Below are 22,308 nucleotides of genomic sequence, written 5' to 3' on the forward strand. Positions count from 1 at the left end.
CACACAACAAATGAAGGAACTTTATGAGGTTCAATAAATCCTTTTAAGCCGGACAGACGCTTAAAACATCAGATCCTGGTCTCAGAAACCTGAACAGTTCACCTGGAGGACTCCGATAGAAACACCAGATCCTGGTTTCATGTGGCTGAGAGGAATCCAGATACTGTTCATGTATCATGTGAATAACCAGGTTTTTCACGCTGTGGAAACATCATGTCCTGAATATGATAAACAGGATTATACACCAGCGCGCATGTAAACACACTCCTGATTCACATCCATCTTCATCGGTTAATCTCTGGTTTGATTTCTGGCCATTCAGCAGGGCCGATTATTGCTGATTCATTTGTTGGTTAATTTTTTATTAGTTTGGTCGATAAAATGCCAGAAAACGTTGGAAAATGTGAATCTGTGTTTCCCAAAGCCCAAGATGGCGTCTTCAAATGTCTCATTTCATCCACAACTTCAGTTTACCGTCATAAAAGAGTAAAGAAACTGGAAAATATTAAAATATTCACATTTAAGACAATTACTCAAACCGATAAATCGATTATTAAAATAGTTGATGACTAACTGATGAATTGTTGCAGCTCTACCGGCCGGTCAGTCTGTAGAGTTTTAGCGTGCGAGGTCAGGTTGTGCAGAAAGGAAGATTAAAACGTGATGCGAGTCAAAAAGACGACACACATGATCGATAAAACGGTGTCCGCTCGGCTTTAGAGGCTCTGAGGTCCTGCAGGTGATTCTCATGGTCTTTAAGGAAGTCGTAGAGGTCTTGTGTCTGGTTTAACCGGTGAAGGAGATTTAGTGTTAGACAGCGCTCTCCATCGGCCTTAAACTAAACACCAGATGAGTGAATCTGTTTTGGGAGACAGATAATTGTGTCCTTTAGAGACTGAAGCTGATCTGGAGGCTCGTGGTGGAACGACGTCTCACTGAAGTTGTCTTACAGACGACGAAAAGGCTTTAAGATGATATAAAACATCCCATAAATGACATTTAAGTGGATTAAAACAAAGTAAAACAGGATGACAAAACAGAAACCACTTTAACCGTCACCTACATGTGGCTGAGTGTAAACGCATTGAATCACATCTGGATTTTATCAGATGCAAGACGTTTATATGCTGATGTGAAAAGTGTAAATGGGGCCAAAGCTGCTGGACTGGTGAAACGTGTCGCCGTCGGTGTCTTCGCTCCTGCAGTCGAGCCTTTTAGTGGGGTTTTAACTCACTCCCCCCACACACACACACACACACACACACACACACACACACACACACACACACCCCGAGGACAACGCCAGACTTCAGGGCAGCTGGTTTGGACACATTTCCTGCAACAAAGACAGAAAATTTAAAAAGAAAACAATTGAGTTGCTCGGAAAGTTGCCCTTATTGCCTCAAATGGTTGCCCAGAGTTCATAGTTTGGCTGTGAGCTCTGCAGCACCAGTCTGTGTTTGTAATGATTACTGATGGCCCTTCTTCTTCATCCTCCTCCTCCTCATCATTACTCTGTATGTTGTAAAGTGACTAGAGTCCAGACAGTTGTGGTGTCTCCATGTCCCAGAGAGTCCGCGGGCCTCTGGAAAAAATAAAACTGTACATGATCACACTGTATGATTCAGTAATGATGCTAATAATAATAATAACAATAATAATAATAACCTTTGTAATTTAATAAACACACACTGGAAAGACACACAGAGGAGAGCCTGTGGTGCTTTTAATAGAGTCCGACACGCACACGCTCAGTGGTGGATGACATGTTTGGTATGAGTCTGGAAAAAGTGCGTCAGATGAGACGACTGCAGGACAAAACATTAAGAATTAACCAGAATAAACAGTAAAGGATTAGAAGAATAAACGAAGTGTGAGATGAATTTTATCGAGCGATGCTGGGAAAATTAATCAGCAACTATTCTGATCATTGGTTAGTTTAAATGATTAAAAAGTCATTTTTAAAGCAAATATTCTTCAGTTCCAGCTTCTCTGTTCTTAAGAGGCAGTGAACTGGATTTTTGAACTGATTGTTGACAAAACAAATTTTCTGCTCTGTTGTGTTTTTTTTCTTTTCTTCATTATATAGATCAAGTGAATAATAATAGTAATAATAAACACAGAATTAGCAAAGATTAGCAACTAATTACAATACAGTGAAAATCTTGAGCTTCTAATATAAACACAATGAAGCTTGAATATAAAGAGAAATTCGCTTGACATCAATATATTAGAGTGATTTAATAGTCCAGGTTTTAATCACAGTATTACATTTGAAACACAAAACAAATGAGGTAAGAAAAAAAGCATTCATAAAAAAAACAATAACCTAGAAAAACATGAAACCTCTGCAGTGTGCTGATGTTTCGGCCTCAGAAGAGAAAGTAATTTAGGCCATTTTAAACCTGATTAAATCAGAGTTTAACTTTAAAGTATGCTGCACTAAACTATCTTGACATTAAGATTGAATTTATACTTATTATTATACTAAAAGCACTTTTTAATGTCTTTTGAACATAAATATCAATCAATTAAATGTGTGTGAAAACACGATGCTCCTGTTATGATGTCATAAGGGGATCTGTTGTTCATGTGACCTCCTTCAGCTCTCGTCCACTGAAAACCTCCTGAATCCACCCACAGATGTATAAACAAACCTGGATACAGTGTTGGAGGCTTCCTGGGTATAAAAACAAGTGTTATTTTTAACATTAAACCACGTAAACCTGTTCTAGCAGGACCTTTAGATACATGTATGAACTTAAAAAATAGCTTAAAAGGGGAGCTTTAAACTTCTTTAAACACCACTTGAGTTTTTACTCTAAACCTAAATTAAATTTAGGTGTATGCTTCTTGCAGCCGGGTGCAAATAAACTCTGTTAACTGAAACTTAATGTGATTCGGTACTAACGTTAAAATTATTTTTCGTGGAGGTTTGAAAGTTATAAAGTGGCTGCATTTTCCAGTCACCAGGTTGGGACCCGCTGCACCAGACTGCAGAGAGAAAATGTCATTTAAATTAGGTGAACTGACCCTTTAGTTGGCTGCTCCAGCTGCCCGGTCTGTCCGTCTGAATCTGTTTGTGCTGGAAACGTTTCTTTCATCCTGACAAGTTGACAACATTACAGGAGAGATGTTCAGTTTTATTTTTTCCCTCGGAGGGTGGGGGTGTTGGGTTGCCCTTCATGGTGACAGCGTGCACCTCCGCCTCTCAGCGAGCATCAACCAGAGGTCATCAAAGGTCAATAAAGGTCACTGATCGATACCAACCACCTCCGTCACCCACCGCCATCTCAATAGCTCACCTCCCAAAAGGCCACAAGAGCAGTCCTGAACATCCTACAGGAGGAAAAAAGTGAGAATGACCAGACTCCATTGACAGAAACAGTGATTTTACCTCACAGAACACAGGAGTTGCTGGTCTACCGCTGCCTTTATCGGTTGGTTTGTTTGTCTTATTGTATGTTACACAAATATCGTGCTGCAACTGAACTAACCCCTTAAAACATCAAAGTCACACAATAACACAAACAGACCGATTGATCGAGGCAGCAGTGGACCAGTAACTCTAGTGGAAAATTATTCTTTTTGTCAATGGAGTCTGGTGGGTTTCAACCAAGCGATATAACGGCTGTTTCTGGTTAAACCAAAAGGATCTTCCAGGTTTCTGTCTGCAGGGATCCTTTTCCATAATGGTGTCAGACATTTAGAATAACACTCTGAGCCTGTCAGTGATGGAAACAAGCACTTTTAGTGGACCTACTTTGATCAGACATACTTCCCCCAAAGGATTAGATTACAGCCTGTTTGCTGCCTGTTCTCAGCTGCTGGTGGAGGTGATCTACTGAACCAGTTCCAAAACCTTTGGCACGTACGAGTCAATTCAAACTCACTATATATAAACATAGGAACCAGGATTAAAAATACCCTTTAAGAGGTTTCATTTTCTTAAGAAGGTTTTGTGAATCCAGCCCAGGTTAGTCTTAATCCTACCAGGTTAAAGAGAGGAAGAGTGTGTGTCAGTAAACATGGATGCTGGATTTGAAACACTCAAATGATTTATGAAGAAAGAAATGCTCTCGGTTAGTTAGTACGATGTGATTTGTTCAGTGTAAACAGAACTTAAATATAAACTTCTATCAAACGTTGTGCTTCTTTGTGACAAGCTGACAGTAAAGAAGAAGAAGAAGAAGAAGAAGATAGTTTAGCTCCAGATAACTTAGTGCTCTAAAACATCAGACTCTCAATCTGGATTCTTGTCTGTGGTGAGAAATGAACCATTTACATTTGGATTTTTTGGGGGGTTTTATTTATCAAAATAATGAAAATCACAATCCGACTGGCGCTGAGATGTTGCCACAGTTCACTGAGTGACGTGTATGATGACCAGCTGGGTTTTATTATGAATATACAGTAGATCTGAGTGAGGATAACCGCTGAATAAACCCTGAGGACTCTGTAGATACACTGACGGACCTGTGATTAGATATTTGTGCACCATGATGGTAGCAAACGCAGATATACAATATAAGTATAATAAAATAATATAATACAGAAGCTCCCACTGTGATCTGCCTCATCTGAATGAAGTTAAAAATAAATAAATAAATAAACTGATTATTAAACACAGTTAATAAACTTCATAATAAACTTAAACTGAGTCTGAAACTTTTAAATCTCAGATAATTCAGTTTACAGACTCTAATAAACTTCGCTCTGCCGCTAAAAGTGACTTTAATGTGATTTTTAACACCAAACTCAAACTTCAGCCTGAACTTTCCGGTAACTTTTATTCTTCTTTCAGCGCAGATCAGGACGGACCGCACCCTGACCGCGTGACCGCGCACTCACATTTTCCCCTGTCAGCGTGAACGCGCGCTGACTGCAGCGTTCGCTCCCTGCGCGCGCTGCCCGTATTGGACGCTCGCGCTGTCAATGACTCGTGGCGCGCGCTGCTCCGTGGTTTGTGTGTTTGAGTTTTGGCGGCCGGGACAACGAAGCGGGGCGGTGTTTCCCGCCTCTCGGTGTCTCACACAGCCTGAAAACACGCTAACCCCGCCTTTACGGTCTACTGTGACACACAGATCAAACACGCCGTGAAACGAGCCTGACCATTTACAGACCAATAGGAAGGGAGGGGTCGGCTGTTCTGGCTGCTGATTGGCCAAGACAGCTGCCAATCTAATCGCCCGGCGTTGCCAATTGGCTCGCTGTGATTTCACACCGCCCACCGGCTTCTTATATAAAACTAATCCCCTCTTTTCCGTCTTTTTCGGTTCCTTGTGGCCACCCGCGTCCTCTCGCCGGAAAACCGCTCAGTCCACCGTCTCCAGCGCAGCTTGCTGAAATGGCCAAGCCCAGAGTCTTCTTCGACATCAGCTCCGATGGAGCCCCCCTCGGCCGGATCGTGATGGAGGTAAAACCGGTCTCTGTTACCCAAAGTGGAGCCGCTCACTCACCCACCGCCGGACCCCAGCTAACCGCATCTGCTGTGCGGCTCCACGGGCGTTAAGTCTCTCTGGGCTGCAGGAAGTTAAAACCCGGTTTTTAGCTGCACGGTTTTAGTTTGGGTTTAGCACAGCCGGGCTAACGTTACCGTCAGCCCGGCTGTCACGAGCACGCTTGTCTTGACGGGACCATGTGCACGTGTATGTGGCGTCTAGCCAGTGCTGCTCTTCGCTAGTTAACAGGAACAAGGCGAGAAACTGGAGGAATTAGTCCAGATGTAGGTTTTTAGTCGGTCCTAGCAGCTGTTGATGATCTTTAAAATAGATTTTTAGTAAATATATAAACTCAAGCCGAATCTGTAATGTGACGTTAATGAGGTCTCCGCATGTCAGACGTGTTTAACATCAGCTCTGAGTGAATTAAATCGCCAAAAAAAATCTCCTTTAATGCTCCAGTAAGGCGCTAAACTGCAACCACCGTTTGCTTCCGTCACCCTGAGGCCCCTGAGCGGCCCGCGGACCTTGTCGGAGCCGCGGGGAGGCAGCAGTCCCCGGCTAAGCTAATGCTAACTGAGCGCGTCGCTCCGCAGAAACGCAGCGTGCAGCTCGCGATGTTCTTTGTTGCGGCGTCTCGCGGCCTTCACGCGAACCTCCTGCCCTCGATGAAAACCACGCCGCCGTCCGGCTACACTCTCGTAGTGAAATCACTAAGGCGTGGCGGCTAACTGGCCTTGGCCAGAGTCCAGTTTAATAGTAGGAAATGTGCTGCTTTGCGGCGGTTAGCATGTTAGCCACCGAAGCTAACTGCGCCGGTTCCTGTGCTCGCGGACGGAGGAGCAGTTCTGGAAAGTTCCACGGTGCTGGCGCGGTCTGGGGGGAGGGGAGGGGGTGTCTGCACGATTAAAAAAAAAATGCGGATGTAGGCAGATGGAAGCCGCAACTGCGATACATTTATGTATATATTTAATGATTAATGCTTAAAATGAATGAACACGATGTTGTGTAACAGACAACATGTTTCACAGCGGCCTCATTGTCACACAGTCTGTTCATACCCGCTCTTTTTATGGCAGCAAACTGCAAGCTAAAGGCTGCTAGCATGCTAGCTAACACGTCCAGCCATTTTGTGCACATAGTAGTAGCTTTGCCCCCATAATGGGCGTTCCCGATTATATGGCACGAGTTCTAGGCTAAATCTGAACCCAAAGACCTCCATCTTAAATGGTGCACAGTCCAAATCTGAGCCGGTGCTGCAGTGTTTTAATCTCCGGCCACGCTGCTGCATGTCAAGGGTGATAGGACTTTCCTGGCATCTCCAGCAGACAGCTCTTAAATAATGCAGGTTGGGTGTCTGTTACTGCTGAGCAGGTGGAAGGCTGTGCTGGGCTGCTCTGAGATCAGCTGCAGCTCTCAGCCGGTCTGCTGCAGCCCCCACCTGCGGCCCCCCACCCCCCCCTGAACATACTTGCATGGTAGCTTCACTGCTGTGCAGGGCATGCAGATATCCCAGTGTGGTGCAATGCTGCATTCCTGTTTCACCACGACGGCTGGAGCACAGTTGCCCAACACCAACCACATAACCTGATCCCTCTTTAATGGGACAGAACTGCGGCCCCTGGGTAACACCAGGTGCTGTTGAACTTGATTTGACTTTTAATGTTGAACTTGCCAAGCAGACTTTAATGTATTTTGCAAACTAGAAGCTAATTTTAGCTTTTCTGCAGAGATGATTGTTGCACTTCTGACTTTTTTCCCCCCATTTTCTTTAGAATGATGTATTAAGGATGTAATTTGGTTTTTTTTTTTTGCAGAGAGGCTCCATTTTTCTTATAGTTGGACTATAAGCAACCAATGTGCTCATTCTTCAGTGTAGATGTTGAGTCATACAGTTGCCTGCCACTCTGAACAAAGTGCACCGTATCTATAAACCTGCCTTGGCTCAGCGCCTGGATGGCAACAAGCCAAATGTTCACTGACTGGTTACGGATTTCACAACTGTTGCCCTCACCCTGTTTGCTCATATCACTCGATTGACTTTAGGTGTGATGGCTTTTTTGTCTTTTTGCAGCTCGATGCCGACGTGGTGCCCAAGACTGCTGAAAACTTCCGTGCCCTCTGCACCGGTGAGAAGGGCTTCGGCTACAAGGGCTCCATCTTCCACCGCATCATCCCCCAGTTCATGTGCCAGGTGATGCAGCCGTGAAACAAAGTTTGGCTTATCTCTCTCTCGCTAGGATCAATTGATAAATGACAGTTGCAATCACGTTCAGGCTATAATGTTTGGGTTCTTGGAAAATTATTTTATTCATAAGGGCAAAAAATTAAAACAGAAATGAGGTTTTCAAGTGTGTGAACACCAGTAAAGTGACTAACAGTTTTCACAGTTGGAGTAAGATGGCTAAATTCCCACTTTTCATCAAGTGTCAGAATAGCATCTGTCTCACCGTATTAAGCCTGTAGAGTTTGGCTGATAACCGACAATCACTCACCACAGACCAAATACCGTCCATCACAATGTTTTTTTTTTTTTTTTTTTACTGTGGACGTCTACATATGCCAGTTAGTTGATGGATATCCCACAATCCTAATGGCCAGTGACATTGTCATGCCGTCACAAGTGGCTCATAAGGTTTCCGACCTGACTGCTGTTCTGGTTTTAATGAGTTTTTAATGTAACTCGCAGGGTGGTGACTTCACCAACCACAACGGAACTGGTGGAAAGTCCATCTATGGCAACAAGTTTGCTGATGAGAACTTCTCTCTGACGCACACCGGCGCCGGCATCCTGTCCATGGCCAACGCTGGACCAAACACCAACGGGTCCCAGTTCTTCATCTGCACAGCCAAAACAGCATGGTAAGCACACACCCAAATGTTACCAATGGTTTCAAATAGCAAGCAGATAAAGTCTGCTCAGTTACTTTAACATTAGGTCACATGTTGACTTGCTTATTTATAAAAGTGTTTAAAACATGTGTTTAAAAAAGATTAAACGTGATCAACTGTGTATTGGGTTCATTTTTAGAAAAGTAGACTGGATGAACTGACATGTTTACGGCTCATTCACATTTCTGTTTGGTGGGACTGAACCTGCTGGTGCTCTCCTCCACTCACCAAACGGTTAATTCACAACTTCAAGCGTTCTCCATCATAGTAAAGAGATACTGAGATGATCAATTGCGTATTTGTTTGTAGGATTTCATGAAGACCGAAGCTTGATATACTTCCACCATCATCACACTGGAGCTCGTTTGCTATTCCTCCCCCACATGTTGTCTCTTAAATCACTGCAGGTCGTGGATACACGTGTTTTGGTCGCATTTGGATGCGACAGAAGTGAATCTCTTAACCAGACTTTGGTCTTAAAAATAGAAGCAGCAAGACTCGACAAAATTCCACTGATTAATTTACAGCATGCAGGGTTGAAGAAGTACTGTGTGCACAAACCCATCTGGTGCGTTAAAGCCTCTTGGACCGTAGAACTACTGCCCAGTGACTGAATTGGCTTGGGATGGTTTGTAGCATAGATATCCAGACGGGTATTTTAAAGTAGGAGGGAGGGGGGGCACCTTCTTTAAAAGATGGAGACCCAGCTGTAGAACAGCAGTGTGGTTGGTTCAGCTCAGACTCAGCAGCTGTGAAATGTCCACAAACAGGTTGGCTGCATCCTTGAAGATGTCTTAAATGCTCATTTACTAATAAAAGGCCATCAAGTCTTAATTTTATTCTGTTCTCGGAGGTGTTAAATGGAGAAATCAGTTCAGAGATAAATTCGAGGACATGTAACATATGCAGATGTGCTGCAGAATGTGTGCTTTGTAGGTTTTTGTCATTTGTGTTGCCACATTTTTGTCCCCTGGCGACTACCGTAGAATCTGTCTGGGTGACCAGATCAGTAACCAGAAAACACTTAATTTCCTGCTTTACTTCCTACAGAACTTTTAACAGTCTCTCCAGTGCATTTTCAGAACGAGTCTGAACTTGCTGAACTGGTGGTTTCACATCGCACGGTCCCATTCACAGTAAATACAAGGGATGATATTGGTTAGCAAATAATACTTCAACTGCAGTCTGACCTACACAAGGAAGTAAACTGGGTTCAGTCTGACTTTCTGTAGGCTGAAGGAGACGGGAGGGATTCACCTGTTTCATAAAGTCCTGATGATGATGATGATAACAATAATTCAGGGCTCTAATTTCTTTCTTCCTTGATGTTGCCTCATGTCAGACCAGCAGCTGTAGGGATTAATTTCACTCAGCCAGTTGTCATTTTGCATTAATCAACATTTTGATGGCAAAAACATTTATTTATTATTGCTAAATTGTCCCCATGTTAAACCGTATTTAAGTCTTAAAGCCTTAAACACACAGACGCCCTGATATCGCTACAGAAACACAAATACTTTGTCTATCAGCGTATCAACCTTTCATACATGCCTTCATCAGGACACCTGATTGATTAGTGGTTGAATCCTTTTAGTCTTCATCAGAAGCAGTATGAGCTGTTATGTCATTACAAGATGAGACAAACTTTCTCTCTTCCTTGCCTTGGATGTGATTCTCTCATTCAGCATGTTTTTAATCTAAATTTCCACCAAACCTAATCACTTTAATTTTGTCTGCAGGCTTGATGGGAAGCACGTGGTGTTCGGGAAGGTGGTTGAGGGTATGAACGTGGTACAGCAGATGGAGTCCAAAGGCAGCCAGAGCGGCAAAACCGCATCCAAGGTCGCCATTGCCGACTGCGGGCAGCTGTCTTGAGCACTTAACCCTTTCTGCTCGCCCTGTAGCCTCACCCCTGTAGGCTCCAACCCTCCCCCCCTCCAAATCCTCGCCATTCAACATTCCTATTGATGGAGATTCAACTGATTTCCCCTTCCCTGCCCCCCTCCCCCCTTTTTTATTCTGTTCTTGGTGAAATCATGTTGCTGCATTTGTGACTTTGCCTTTGAAAGTTTCTTTTGCATTAACGTTTGTTTCCACTCGGCCCCAATGGTTTTTTGTTAAGTCAAAAAATGAATAAGAAAATAAACTGAAAAGTTGCCTTGTCAATTCAAACGTGTGCTTTTTGGTTTGTTTGTTTTTTAAAACCACAGAACATTTTACAACCTATTCACAAAGTTGATCCTCTGCATGTTTAGAAGCTCGAACCTTTGCTCGTCTGTTCAGCATCATAGAAGCAACATGGTGGAAACGTCTAAACTTGTGTGAACACGTCGGGATATTTTACCAGTGAGTTTACACCCAACAGGCCACACTGGCTGCTGCATGCTGAAGACTTAAGGATAAAGACACTTGACTTATTACAAACTGGCAGCAGCTCGACAAGAACATGAGTATTAATAACCAGTGGATAGAAAATGTGGTCTTATGACTCCTCCAGCTCACACAACACCCCTTTTTTCTCCCCAAGCACAATATCTGTACATAACATCAATACTTGAATGGTAAAACAGAGCAGCTTGACTTCCTAACAATGTTTTTCTCATCCAAACCCCTTCAGGTGAAACCAGGTTTACTACAACAGACAAAACTTCACAGCATAGATGTGATCGACACTAAAGTCGTCTAAATAAAACTAGGTGTGAAAAAACATCTGAAATAAAAGCAAAAACTAGACTTTAGGACAATCATCAGTGTGCTTACTAAAGTAGTTAAAATTAAGTTTATACAGGGAATTTCTTTAGTTTTCATCTTTAATTTGGGCAAATTAAACAGCCTGAGGAGGAGCTGGTGAATCTGTTTGGACGTCTTCATCACTTTGTACTGTGACTCCCATTTTACCTTAAAAATGTTAAACTAATTAAAATGAAACAATCAAACCGTCTGTAAACCACAGCAAATATGAACCGAAAATACAAAACTATAATTTGTTGAAACATCATTTAGGGAGTTTGTGGACTGACTTTGTTTTGTCTTTCATACACTCCCATTATTTGTGTTAAATTGAATACGTTCTCAGAGCGGGACAAGATGAAGGTCTTCATCTTGCAGAGGAATTAATCAGCGATTTAGATGGTTGGTGACAAAACCCATTAAAGGCAGTGGAATATGTTTAAATGTGCCCGTGTTGAGTAGGTGTGAAGCTTCTCTTTAAAATCCACAGGTGATGCACAGGTGGACAAATGAGCCCAAAACAAACGCGGTTTAAAGTTCAGACTGTGTTTGTTTCAGGTGTCCAGTAGAGGGAAGCCTTTAGCTCTGCATCACTCCACACTGTTCATTTGAATAGAACAAACTGGATGTTAAACATTAATGATATAACAGTGGACTTTATTTCAAAACTATATTACATATTAACTATATTATAGCTGAGCTGTCGGTGTCAGAACAGTCTGAACTCACAGTAACAGTAAGCTGGACGTTTCAACCATTTATCCATTACTTTTAGTGACTACAATACCCATGAGCCTCGGGTGTGATGAACCCAGAAGACTGTCATATAATCTGTGGTTGCTAAATTCATCCAAAACTGAGCCAGAATCTGAAGGTGAATTAATTTAAGCTGCAGAATGTAAATCAGTGAAGCTCTGTGATTGGACGTTTCTTTTTTTGAAGTGCATCCTGGGAGTTGTATTTGACTTTGTCCCTTCAGGTTTTATGTCCACAGCCTTCTTGCACTTTTGGCTTTTTATCAAAGAAGCAGATATTTTCTGTCACCACTGAAGAATTTTATATCCAAACTGTGAGTCACTTAAAGGGTAGTTCTGATGTTTTTAACCCTGGCCCTTATTTTCACATGTATTGAGTTTTAAATGACTGGTAGGTACAAAAGGTTTTGGCATTGGTCCACTAGAGCAGCTCACGGCTGCAAAATGGGCTACAATATTTATACATGTTTGGTGCAAAAGGTTTTCTTCTATATCTTGTCTTTATTTATTGGCTTAAAGGACAACTCCGGCATTTTTTTTACTGTGTGAAATGGGTGCTTTAAAGTGTTAGTTCGCATCCAACACAATATTTATGTAACAACAACTAATGCAAACAAACAAACCGATCGAGGCAGCAGCAGACCAGCAACTCCTGTGTTGTGTGAGTTAAAATTGCTGTTTTTGTGAGTGGAGTTTGGTGGCTTTGAATAACGTGATACACTGGCAGATTCTGCTCAAACCAAAAGGATTAAATTACGGCTTTTGTAGCTCATTTGCAGCTTTTCATGGCTTCCAGCTGAGGCGACCTACCGGACAAATTCCCACACTTTTTGTACCTACCAGTCAAAGCCAAAATATGGCAAAATAAGGCCCAGCTTTGAAAAAATGAGTTAGTCTTTAACATTTTCGATGAGAAAAATGAATGCGACCTTTAATTCTGGGATCTGGAGCGTCTAAAGTATCTCATTATTCATAATTCGTGATTGGAAAATAAAATCACTAGATCAGTGCAGTGTCAAAGCAAACATCTGGCATCTGATCACCTTCTCATAAATAATAAGACACATGATCACAGGTAAGATTTGTTGAGTGTCTTAATGTAAAAGCGCTTTTGTTTTTCTTGCCAATCTTCCATTTTGTGGCTCCTCTTTAATATGACTTCAAACAGAAAGAGATGACAGCAGTCAGAGCACGCTCACTCTTTATTTTCATATACTATAGTAACTTTTACTGACTAAAACAACAAGGATATGTGTGAGCTTGTGACTGAAGGGCCCCGTACCTCAGTATGGGAACCACTGATGTGTGTCTGTGACTCCACGTGGAGAAAATAGTTCATCTCTCAGAAGCTCGAGAGGGTTCACGTCAAAACATCAAACGAGCTGAATGTTTAAATTAAATGTGTACAAGTGCAGCAGAGTTTATAATGGCAGCTTCTTCAGCAGCTTCTCTCTGCCGTCCTCCTCTTCTTCCCAGAATGCCTTGTTTTCCTCTGAGCCTGTCTCGGGCGGGGCAGGCACACTCCCTGGCCCTTAGGTTTTCCCGACTCATCCCGGCTCACAGCGGTGCAGGACAGCCCCGCGTCGCAGTCGCAGCGTCCCAGCTTCCTCCTCAGTTTGCTGGACCCCCGCAGCAGACAGGCCTCGCCCTCCACCGGGATCCTCTGGCACCGTTTCCCGGTCAGATACCGGACGCAGCACAGGCCGGCCGCACAGTCACCGGACCGCACGCAGCTCGCCATCTCTGGAGCTGGAAGACACACATAGGAACATCACCAGGGGTCCTGAACTGAGAAAACACACAAGTCCAACATCCTACATTCAAACTTAAAGGGAAATTTCGCCATGTTTTATGCAGATGCCCAATCAGAGCTGATGGGAATAGAATAGAATAGAATAGAGTTTATTGTCAGTAAAAACAGGAATACTTTGTGTGTTTCTTCAGAGTCAGCTTGGTAAAAAAAAAAAAAAAAGGAAGCTATAAACAAATGTACATATGAGAATAAAATAAAATCACATATAATAAATAAGAAAACACTCTAAATATATATATGTATATACATAAAGATGTGAAAATGCCCTGAGTAGGTATTGCACATGTTATGTGGTGTAAACTGAACAACAAAGTTCTGCTGTTCTTCTGGCGCCAACGCTGTCATGTGATGTGTGACGGTGACGTAGTTGGTGTCCTCGAAGGCCTACAGGCTTTTCCGCTTGGATTTTTAGTGTCCGCCTCTGGACGCCGCTCAGAAACCAAACCGTTCTTGTTTTGGAAACTGGCTTCCAAAATATAAGAGCAGAGGATGTGTTTGGACGAGGAGACACTTCCTTGTGTCCTGATTTAATGGGATATTTTGAGTCCTGGGCGCCAGAAGCTTGTGTGCAATGCATCCTGGTACATGTAGGAATGTGCCGGGAGAGCTCAGCCTTTTTCAGACATTAAAGCAGCACTGAAGTATCAAAAATACTCATGTTGCAGTAAATGTTTCCTGTCACTGACTTCCTGTTTAATCCGAGCTGTGACTAAAGCTGTCAGACCCTCTGAGATGTGGTGGAGTAAAACTAGAAACTTTTCTTAACTAGCAGCAGTGCACTCTGGGACTTGTAGTTGACTCGTGCTCACCTTTGGTCCTGTTGAAGCCGTCCATGTCGCTCTGTCTGTCCGTCTCTCTGTCCTGGTGTCCGTCCTCCGGTCTGGCCTGCGAGGACGGCCTCCTCTGGGCTCTGTTACTGCATCCCCCCCTCTGACAGACAGACAGACAGACAGACAGACAGATAAAATAAAAGGATTAGAATAAAAGTAAAAATAATAAATACCTGCTGTGTGTGTGTGTGTGTGTGTGTGTCTACCTGAGGTACGTGGCAGTCAGGTGTTGAACATGAAGGTGTTTCTCCACGATGGGAGTTGGCATTCGTGTCCGTCCGGCGCCGTAAAGGACGCTCCACCTGGTCGCCATGGGAACGATCGTGACGGACAGGTCAGAGTGATGTCACAACAAGCCACAAACACACCACACGTGTCCCAACAATTCACGTCATATTACAGCGACGTTACAGTGATAAAGGTAAATAACGTGCACGCTGCATGTTTAAAGCTGATGTTGCTGATGAACAAATAAATTAATAAACCACAGAGAGAAAGTTTCACACACAAAACAGAATAAAATCAGAATAAAAATGGCTCCTAGTGTGTCGAGCACTGTAAAAACTCACAGCTTATACGCAGCTGATTGATTTGAAGTTTCTAAACTGAACATCAATGAAAATTTAGACCTGTTTTCATGCAGTTTACAGAAATATGTTAAATATTATGGGCTCACGTGGACTTTACAAGCTGTAAAGTATAACTAGTCCACTGTGTGAGCACATGCATGAATCTAATTCTAATCCAACATAAACTCACTACTGATTTAAGGGCTGAACCTTTATTTCACCATTAAAGTGTCCTAGAAAGGAACTGATATGAAACATCAACATTTTGTGTTGATTTTAGGGATTTAATTCTAAAATAAGCTGTTAACTGGAGTCTTTTTAGTCAGCAGGTTCACTGAACATGTAATAATGTAAAGTTTGTGTCCTGGAAGCTTCAAATTTAACATATTTGGGGAACAATAATTAACAATGAACCCAAACTGGAGATCAGGAGCCCCGAAAATCTAATTTGAGATAATTAAAGGAAAAAACATGTCTGTTGTGTCAAATCATGTTGATTTTTCCCTCATTGTTTTTGCCTTATTGCCTTTTTTTCATTAAAATACTGGATACTTTCATGGCAGATGCTATTTACATCTGGGTTTATGTTAGAAAGAGTATATTTTGTGTTTAATGTACTCTGCCTTTTATATTTATTATCATCTTTTCCTAAACTTAACCATGTAGTTTTGGTGCCTAAACCAAACTGCAACTGAAAACTGATAATAATAATAAGAGAAAACTGGAATATATATATTAACTAAGTTTACAAATAAATTAAAACGTAACTCCAACAGGATTTGAACTCAACTCTACTTGTAATCTGTCATTTTCTAAACTGCAGAACTGAGCTGCAAACTGACACTCGTACTTTTGTTTTAATGTTGTTTTAATGTTGTTGTTTTAAAGTTGAATTAATTCCTCCAGTGCCTCACATTTCTCAGTAAACTGAATCTCTCTCTGCTGACGTCACGCTGAACTCCCAGCTTCCCTTTAGTCGTGTGTGTGTGTTAGTTTTTCCAGAGATCCCTGATAAATATGTGTATTTTTTGATGTATGATATATTAATTTATTTAGCAGTTACAGTTGAAATACACTGAACATTAAGGGTCCATCTCACCTGTGGTCCTACGCTGACTTTGTATGAATGCAATTAAGAGAAGAAAGAGAAAAAAAACAATAAAATAAGGACATAAATAATAAATAACCATCCTTTGCTTCTTAACACATGAGTCAAATCAATCGTAAAATCAGCAGCAATATCTCATTTGTCCTGTAGCGCCTTTGATTTACATTATTCTAATTAATCTATGTGATTAATGTAATGAAGGAAGTCATATTTAATTTTCTCCAGGTTTAGAAATCATTCATATTTTGATTCATACTTAATTTGTTCACATTTTTATAGCTACAAGCTTTTGATCTTTTAGCTTGTAAGAGATAAAAGTCTTTTAATACGTAGTACTGATAGTAACGACACTACAGGAAACTGTTCTGAGGTTTAAAACAAAGTAAAATAAAGTGTCCAGTATTTCTGCTGTAAACCTGAATATTACAGAAATGTGTTCAAACAAGGTGATAGATCACATCCTCCCATTAAGCTTTAAAAAAATCATCCTTGAACAAAAGAAAATCTGAACTCATGGTCTGTCTTTTCCTGGATGATGACCACAACAGGCAGCTGAAAGCTCCAGAAGGAGATGTTAAAAGTCTAAAAGTCCATCATCTCACCCTGAAAGTAGAAATGCTTTTCGTCCTCTTACCGGCAGCTCGGAGCTCTGCTGCGTCGACTCTTTGGAGGATCTGATGGTGTTGGAGTCCAGAGCCAGACCGCAGACCAGAGACACACACAGGACGCTCCGCCACATCCACATCCTCATCATCCTCATCCTCCGATCGATCGATCAGTCAGTCAGTCACTCCTCTATCAAATATCAATCACTGGATCCTCCTTTTATCTCCCTCTGTCTCTCTGATGGGAGGAAACCTGCACAAATCCACCGTTTTAACCTCAGACCTCATCAAACTCAACAAACATTAAACTCTCTTAACCTTTTTTATTATATATATATAAAATAGTTGATCTGATTATTAGTGGAATTAGTTTAAATCTTTTCAGGATCTTTTAAAGCCGATAAAATATCTCCCTGCTGCTTTTAAGTTGTTTGACAGAATAGAATATTTTAATTCTGTCCTGAATCCAAAGAGACTTCTGTCCTTTTTTGTCTTAACATGAATCCAGTTACTGAAGAAAACCTGTAAAATCAGCTCCTGCTCAGTTTATTGTGTTAAAGTCTAATCCTCTCTGCTCTGTCTCTTTCCTCCTGGCCGCTGCCTTCAGGTGCGGTCGTTTTTTATAGCTCTCCCTTCCCCCTCTGATCCGTCCCCCCCCCCCTCGGCTGCCTGACCCTCAGAAGTCTCGAAGGTGCGTTTGAAGCCCGACCGCATCAGTCGGAGGAGGCAGCACCGCCTTCGCTTCCTTCCTGGCAGCCCCGTGGCCTCAGGTGAGGCGGGACGTTTGATACCTGACACCGCAGAGACCACAGGGAGACTAAAACACACCTGGAGACATGAGACAGGTAGAGCTGTCTGAGGAGCAGCAGTGTGTGTGTGTGGTTTTACTTTATGTGGTTTAAATGCTACCATAAAGACCCATTAGAGCTGAACCTGTCTCTGGCAGGCGGGCGGATGTCTGAGTGTTTACAGGTGATTAAAGCTGATTAACAGACAGAAGTGAATCCGTTTCATGACGACGACACCAAACAGGTGAACAGTTATCTCAGCTCAGCGTCTCTGAACGCACAAATCCAACACAATCTCTCCTCTTCCCATGAGGAGATGTCAGGGGTTTGAAAAGAGAGGAATGTGTCCAGGTGTGTTTGTTCGACTGACAGGTGTCCCGGCCAATCGGTGCAGAGCTGTTCAGGAGCAGTGATGTCTAACATCCTCAGGATCAAGAAGAAGGCGGTAAAACAAAACCTTTGGAAGTAATTCGGGGCCTTGACATTTTAAATACAGGAAGTATTGAAAGTATTCAAGGGATTTTACCATCTAGTCCTTTAAGCTTTATTATATTATATTTAGCTTCGTATTATTTATAAAACTAAAATTAAATGGCTCAACTTAATGAGTTTGCTCTTTTTATAGCAGAAAAAATATCCTCCTGCTGCTTTGAAATTATTAAAGTTATTATTAAAGAGTAAAAAACTGTTAATTCTGTCCGATGCTTCCTAATTTTAACTAAAGGTGTGAAAAACATTCATAGGATTTTTTTTTTTTGGCTTTGAAGATATTTTTCGTTGAGCTCAACTCTATTTCTAAAACTAAAATTTAAAAAAGATGCTTGGCTCATCTTGCTGAGTTTGCTCTCTACGTGTGTGCAGCTGTTTTCTCTAAAGTTTAAAGGGAAAGTTCTGATTTTTTTTTTTAAGTGAGGTTGTATGAGGTTCTTATTACAGCTTGTAACAGAAAAACAACATTTTTAACCACCAACAAACTGAAGCTGTTCTCTTGCTCTCTTTGCCACCAGACTCCATTGACAAAAACAGCAATTTTACCTGGCATAAAACAGGAGTTGCTGGTCTGCCACTGGCCCAGTTAACGAACTAACACGTTACTAGAGATATGAACTAACCATTTAAAACACCAAAGTCCCACAACAACATGAATAAACTAACCAATCCAGGCGGCGGCAGACCAGAAACTCCTGTGTTCTTGCAAGGTAAAATTACTGATTTTTTCAATGAAGTCTGGTGGCTTCGAAGAGAGCAAAGAGAAGGGCTTCAGTCCCCCGTCAGAAAGGGCTGTGTGACATCAGTGTGAAAAAAGATATTTTTTACATATTCTAACACAGACCACAGGACACAATAGAGAATATTATAGGAAGCTTTTTGCTTGCAGTGAATACAGAAGGTGACAGAGAGTCCAGGAGAAGTGTGGTGTAACGTGACAGAAAAAAAGAATGGTGGATGGTTTTACTTGAAGATGTAGAAAAACAGACACTGGCTGATTGTTTTAAACAAGAGGGTTCATTAAAGCTGGGGTAGGCAGGTTATTTTTCAGGGTAATTAGGCAAAAAATCCATAATAACCTTTCAGCATGTTGTAATTTAAGTGACGGGAGACTTTGGCCAATCACAGGTCTTCTCCGGAGAGAGAGCCTCATTTTTCAACCCATATTTTCCCAAAGTAAATAACGACATGTACTCACAGACTGTTACTTTAGTATTTCCATTTACTAGTATTTACATTTCAGAAGGAGATATCGTACGTTTTACTGAGGTACATTTATCTGATAGCTTTAGTCACTTTATAGATTCAGATTACTAATAGAAACAAACCTAATACTAATAAATAACTAATAAAGGATGATGTGTTATTATAGATTAAACTACCCAGCAGTATATATAAGACTCACACACACACACACACAGATAAATATATAGGACTATAAATATAAATATATGTATATAAATCAGCTCCACATTTACCAGCTGCAATGTGAAGCTGATGAACATGTTAATGCATCAATAATTATAATTTCACAATATAATATATGTATCATACTTTATATTATATTATACTTTCGATACTCTTTGTATGTCTCAATGCGAATACTTCAGTATTAGTAGTACTGTTACTACAGAGTATTTCTCTACCTTAGTATTACTACTGTTCTCCCACCTCTGTACATGTGTGTGAAGTGACTGCATGTATGAGTGGACAAACATACATGAAACACGTCATACAGAGAGAACAGCAGTGTAAACAGACCTGCTGTGTGTGTGTGTGTGTGTGTGTGTGTGTGTGTGTGTGTGTGTGTGTGTGTGTGTGTGTGTGTGTGTGTGTGTGTGTGTGTAGATGTGTGTGTGTGATAAGGTCTCCAGCCTGCAGGTTGTTCCAGGGCTCCAATAAAAGGACAGCAGATGCTCACAATTACTGACACACACACACACACAGACACACAGACACACACACACACACACACACACACACACACACACACAGACAGGTCAGAGGGTGTATCATTTGCGTTGCTGGTGTGTAGATGTGTGTGTGTGTGTGTGTGTGTGTCTCCATATTGTCTGTTTTTATCAGAATAACAGAGAGGAAACATCCACCTCCTCCCTCCTTCCTGCAGCCTTTCCTCCCCTCCTTGCTTCCTCTCCTCTTCACCTCCTCACCTCCCCTCTGTCCTCCCGTCTCTCCATCCCTCCTCCCCTTCAGGTCATATATATATATATATATATATTTCTATATCGTCGGTCCGTCAGCAGCTGAAAGAACCAGAACAAGAGCATCCGTCGTCCAGGTAGGAGCCACCTGTCGGTTCATTTAACACAGAAACCAGCTGCCTGTCAGTCATTTTCATTCAGATTCTGCTTTAAAAACCAAAAAAGTAAGTTGATGTTTTGTTTTTTCTGTGTTTTAAAGTTAGTTTCAGTCACAATTAATTCATTATTTCATCTGTTAATTAATTCTTCTTAATTATTCATATTTTACTTTTTATTTTATTTTACTTTTTACTTTGGTTTATTTATTTTTATTTTTTCTAAATTCAAGATTTATTTTATTTGATTATAATTTTCCTTTAATTTATCATTTTATAGATTTATTGTGCTTTTATTTAGATTAATGAATGATTACTCAATGTTTCTTTCAGCTGAGATGAGTTTTTATTATTTTATCACTTTCATTTGTTCATTTTGTTTTAGTTTAGGTTTCTTCATTTACTGTGTTCAGTTTAACTGGAGTCTCTGTTCATGTTTCAGTCTGGATGAAATGTGTGTCTGCAGATGTTGGACACATCCGGACGTGTATTGATTATGTATTGATCGTTGATTACACCTGTTGCTCCATCTTACTTTACTTTTGTTTTTTTATTAACACATAATAGAGAGACCAGAAAAGGAAACTGTCACCAAAACAATCATTTGATAATCAGGAATATGAACTGGAAGCCGTTTTAAAGAAAGATGTTTTGAGTTTCTCTTTGCTTCGTCAAACTAAAGATTCAAAGACAAAATTACATTTCAGATCAATTTTCCATCAAACAGGAGAGAGAAAGAGAGACAGAGAGGTTGGGCTGAAGCAAACGAGATGGACAAAGATAAGAGGATAAAAGGAGGTGTGCATGTGTGTGTATTTGTGTGTGTGTGTTTGTGTGTGTGTGTGTGTGAGATAACTGTGTTAGCGAGGGAGGAAAGAGCCTCTAAAACAATCAGCAGTCCGAACAGACAGACATTAAACAGTCATATTCACGCTAACGAGGAAAAATCTAAAGACGCTGACGACATGTTGAAAAGTTTTGCGCTTTCATGTCCTCGCTGAATTAGTGTCTCCATGATATCAGATCCATATCTTGTCCCAACCAGCGCTCATTTATGATCACATCCTAAAACCTGTGTTGAGTCACTGAAAACAACAAAATAATGACGTGAGAAAATGGTTAAAACCGGGCTGAGAGCCTCCAGCCGTGCTAACAGATGCTAAGCTAAATGCTAACATCAGCATGCTAACATGCTGGTGTGTATAACGCTCACCTTAGCTTAGCACGTTAGCACGCTAACCTTTTACTGCTCAGCCGTAAACACAAAGAGCTGAGGCTGATGGGATTCAGTATAAACTGAGTTATTGACCACGTTAACATGGCGACCTGATGATGGCGCTATAGTCAGGATCACTAAGGTTATTTCTCAAACCACCTGTTAATCAGCAGCTAATCTTTCAGTCAAAATCCACAGAATGACTCGTTTCACCATCAGAATTAATCCATTTAGTATAATAACATCTGGAAAGTCTAGAAGAGACAATTCAGTGCAATTCAATCATTTCTTCCCCATTCAAGTTAGCGGAGTGCTAACAGGAAGTTAGCCGGCTCAGCAGGCCCTAGATGCTAGTACGCCACACTCTGTTGGCCCAACAATGCATAAGATCCGGGTTCTTTCATTTCATTCAGTTGATCTTTTTTTATTCTTGTGCCTCTGACCAACTTTCATAAGGATGAACGGAGCCTCCGCTGCTGAATCCAGGACTGTTTATGCTGCTACGAACAGACTGTGAATTAAAATAGATGATAAAGTAGAGGAGGCTTTAGGGTGGAATAAACGTCGCTTCTGGCTCCAAAAAAACAAGATGGCGACGGCCATATGGCCAAACTCAAGGCTTCAAATCTGTGGTCCGATAAACCAAAGAGTGACGTCATGATGGCGACGTCCATTTGTTTTAAACAGTCTATGCTGCTGCCATGTTTGAAACTGGTGAAATCAGTTCTGTTCCTTTTCTTTTGGTTGACTAACAA

General features: G+C 41.4%; 1 protein-coding gene across 1 annotated transcript; it reads left to right on the forward strand.

The window, feature by feature from the left end:
• The first annotated feature begins 5,256 nt into the window (after positions 1-5,256).
• ppiaa (peptidylprolyl isomerase Aa (cyclophilin A)) lies at positions 5,257-10,505 on the forward strand. The gene is made up of 4 exons (XM_070834154.1): positions 5,257-5,416; positions 7,516-7,635; positions 8,131-8,303; positions 10,073-10,505. Exons 1-4 carry the CDS (start codon positions 5,348-5,350, stop codon positions 10,206-10,208), a joined length of 498 nt encoding a protein of 165 aa, XP_070690255.1. The 5' UTR covers positions 5,257-5,347; the 3' UTR covers positions 10,209-10,505.
• Positions 10,506-22,308: the final 11,803 nt, after the last annotated feature.

This window comes from Pempheris klunzingeri, chromosome 7, assembly GCF_042242105.1.
Source record: "Pempheris klunzingeri isolate RE-2024b chromosome 7, fPemKlu1.hap1, whole genome shotgun sequence".
In the NCBI taxonomy this organism is placed as follows: Eukaryota; Metazoa; Chordata; class Actinopteri; order Acropomatiformes; family Pempheridae; genus Pempheris; species Pempheris klunzingeri.